The sequence below is a fragment of the Bison bison genome, unplaced genomic scaffold (assembly GCF_000754665.1).
Source record: "Bison bison bison isolate TAMUID 2011002044 unplaced genomic scaffold, Bison_UMD1.0 scf7180017864302, whole genome shotgun sequence".
In the NCBI taxonomy this organism is placed as follows: Eukaryota; Metazoa; Chordata; class Mammalia; order Artiodactyla; family Bovidae; genus Bison; species Bison bison.
Window position 1 is genome coordinate 4,012,373 of NW_011494874.1, and position 1,482 is coordinate 4,013,854.

The window sequence follows — 1,482 nt, forward strand, 5'->3', positions numbered from 1 at the left end:
GGAGGTAAGAACACCTCTACCCAGAACCACGGCACCCACAGGGACCACACCTGTGCCCACAGGGACCACCCCCACCCCCACCACACACTCTGCCGCTTCCGGGTAGACGCAGGGGCAGAAACACAGAACACGTGCGCACAGCACACGCCTCCCACGCATCCAGGGGACAGCGTTGCAGATGGGTCGCCCCAGGCACCCGCCCCCCGTTCCGCTCCACCCTCGGACCCCGGCGCACGCACCAGGCGCGCACCCTGGGTGGAGGGGCCTCCCCGGCTCCGGCCGGACGGTGCTCGCCTACAGATCGGGGTCCTCGCGGCTGCACACGACGCCGGCATCCTCCTGGTGGCCGCAGTTGTGCGAGCCCAGGCCGGCGTGCGCGCACTCCAGCAGGTTGCGCTCGCTTCCCGTGCAGCGCACGTCGTCCAGCAGGATGGGCAGCGTGCGCCCCTCGCCGAATTCCGCGCGCTTGGCGGCCCGCGCAGCGTACAGAAAGCCCAGCTGGCGGCACACGACGGCCGCCGCCTTGGTGTCCCAGGCGTCGTCGCACACGGTGCCCCAGCGTCCCCCCGCGAACACCTCCACGCGCCCGCGGCCCGGGCTGAGGCCCGCCGGCCGCACCAGACGCACTGCGCCGTTCGAGGGCTCGGGGTCGGCTGTGCCGAGCCGTCCCCGCCGCCGCCCGCTACCCCGACGGCGCCCGGGCCGCGAGGTGGGCCGTGGGGGCTGTGGGGTGGGCGCCGGCGGAGCGGCTGTGGGGCGGCTGCGGCGGGGAGCCTTGGTGGGCCGTGGGGTGCTCTCCGTCCTCCGGATGAACTCTGCACAGAGGAAGAGCCTGCGGTCAGAGGGACCCCGGCCGCCCCAGCCCACCCTAGTCCTCCACCCCGGAAGGCAGCCCAGGGAGATGTCCTGGTTCTGCCCTCTGCTCAGACCCTGAGAATGAGGTCCCCAACAGTGCTTCTGGGGTCACCCTGACCCCACAGATGCCAACCTGGAGCTGGGCTAGGCGCTTCTCGGGTCATTCTGCAAAGCCCTGCTGCTGCCTTCACTGCCCAGGCGGCCCTCCCCCACCTCTGGACCGCACCTTCCTCTTCACCCAGGCTCAAGCCTCATCAGCTCCAGGCCCTTCCCTGCGCGCCCCTACCTGCTCCAGCTCCTCCCGGCTCTGGGTCCCGGAGGCGCCCCGCACAACTTCTCCCATGGGGCCTGGGACACTAAATGACTTCTCTGTCTGCCCCAGCTGGGACAGGGCCTGGTCTGACTTCTGTAGCCTCGGCATCCAGCACAGAGCCGGGACCTTACAGAAGAGCAGAAGCTATTGCAAGAGTGAGTGGGAAAGGGCCAAGGTTTGAAATCAACTGCAGCTAGAATTACCTCCCACCCCCGAACACCCAACTCACCCCTTCCCCCAAATCCTTCTCCGGGCGGTGGGGCGCCCCTTCTTCAGGGCCAGGTACCCCCACCGCCCTGCTGCCTAGTCCCCCT

At 69.6% G+C, this 1,482-nt stretch overlaps 1 protein-coding gene across 1 annotated transcript in view; it reads right to left on the minus strand.

The window, feature by feature from the left end:
• The window catches only part of HHIPL1 (HHIP-like 1), a 34,783-nt gene continuing 33,301 nt past the window's right edge, over positions 1–1,482 (minus strand). The window contains exon 10 of the mRNA XM_010851428.1: positions 1–815. Within this exon, the coding sequence (XP_010849730.1) occupies positions 295–815 (521 nt within the window). The 3' untranslated portion in view covers positions 1–294. The remainder of the gene's footprint in view (positions 816–1,482) is intronic.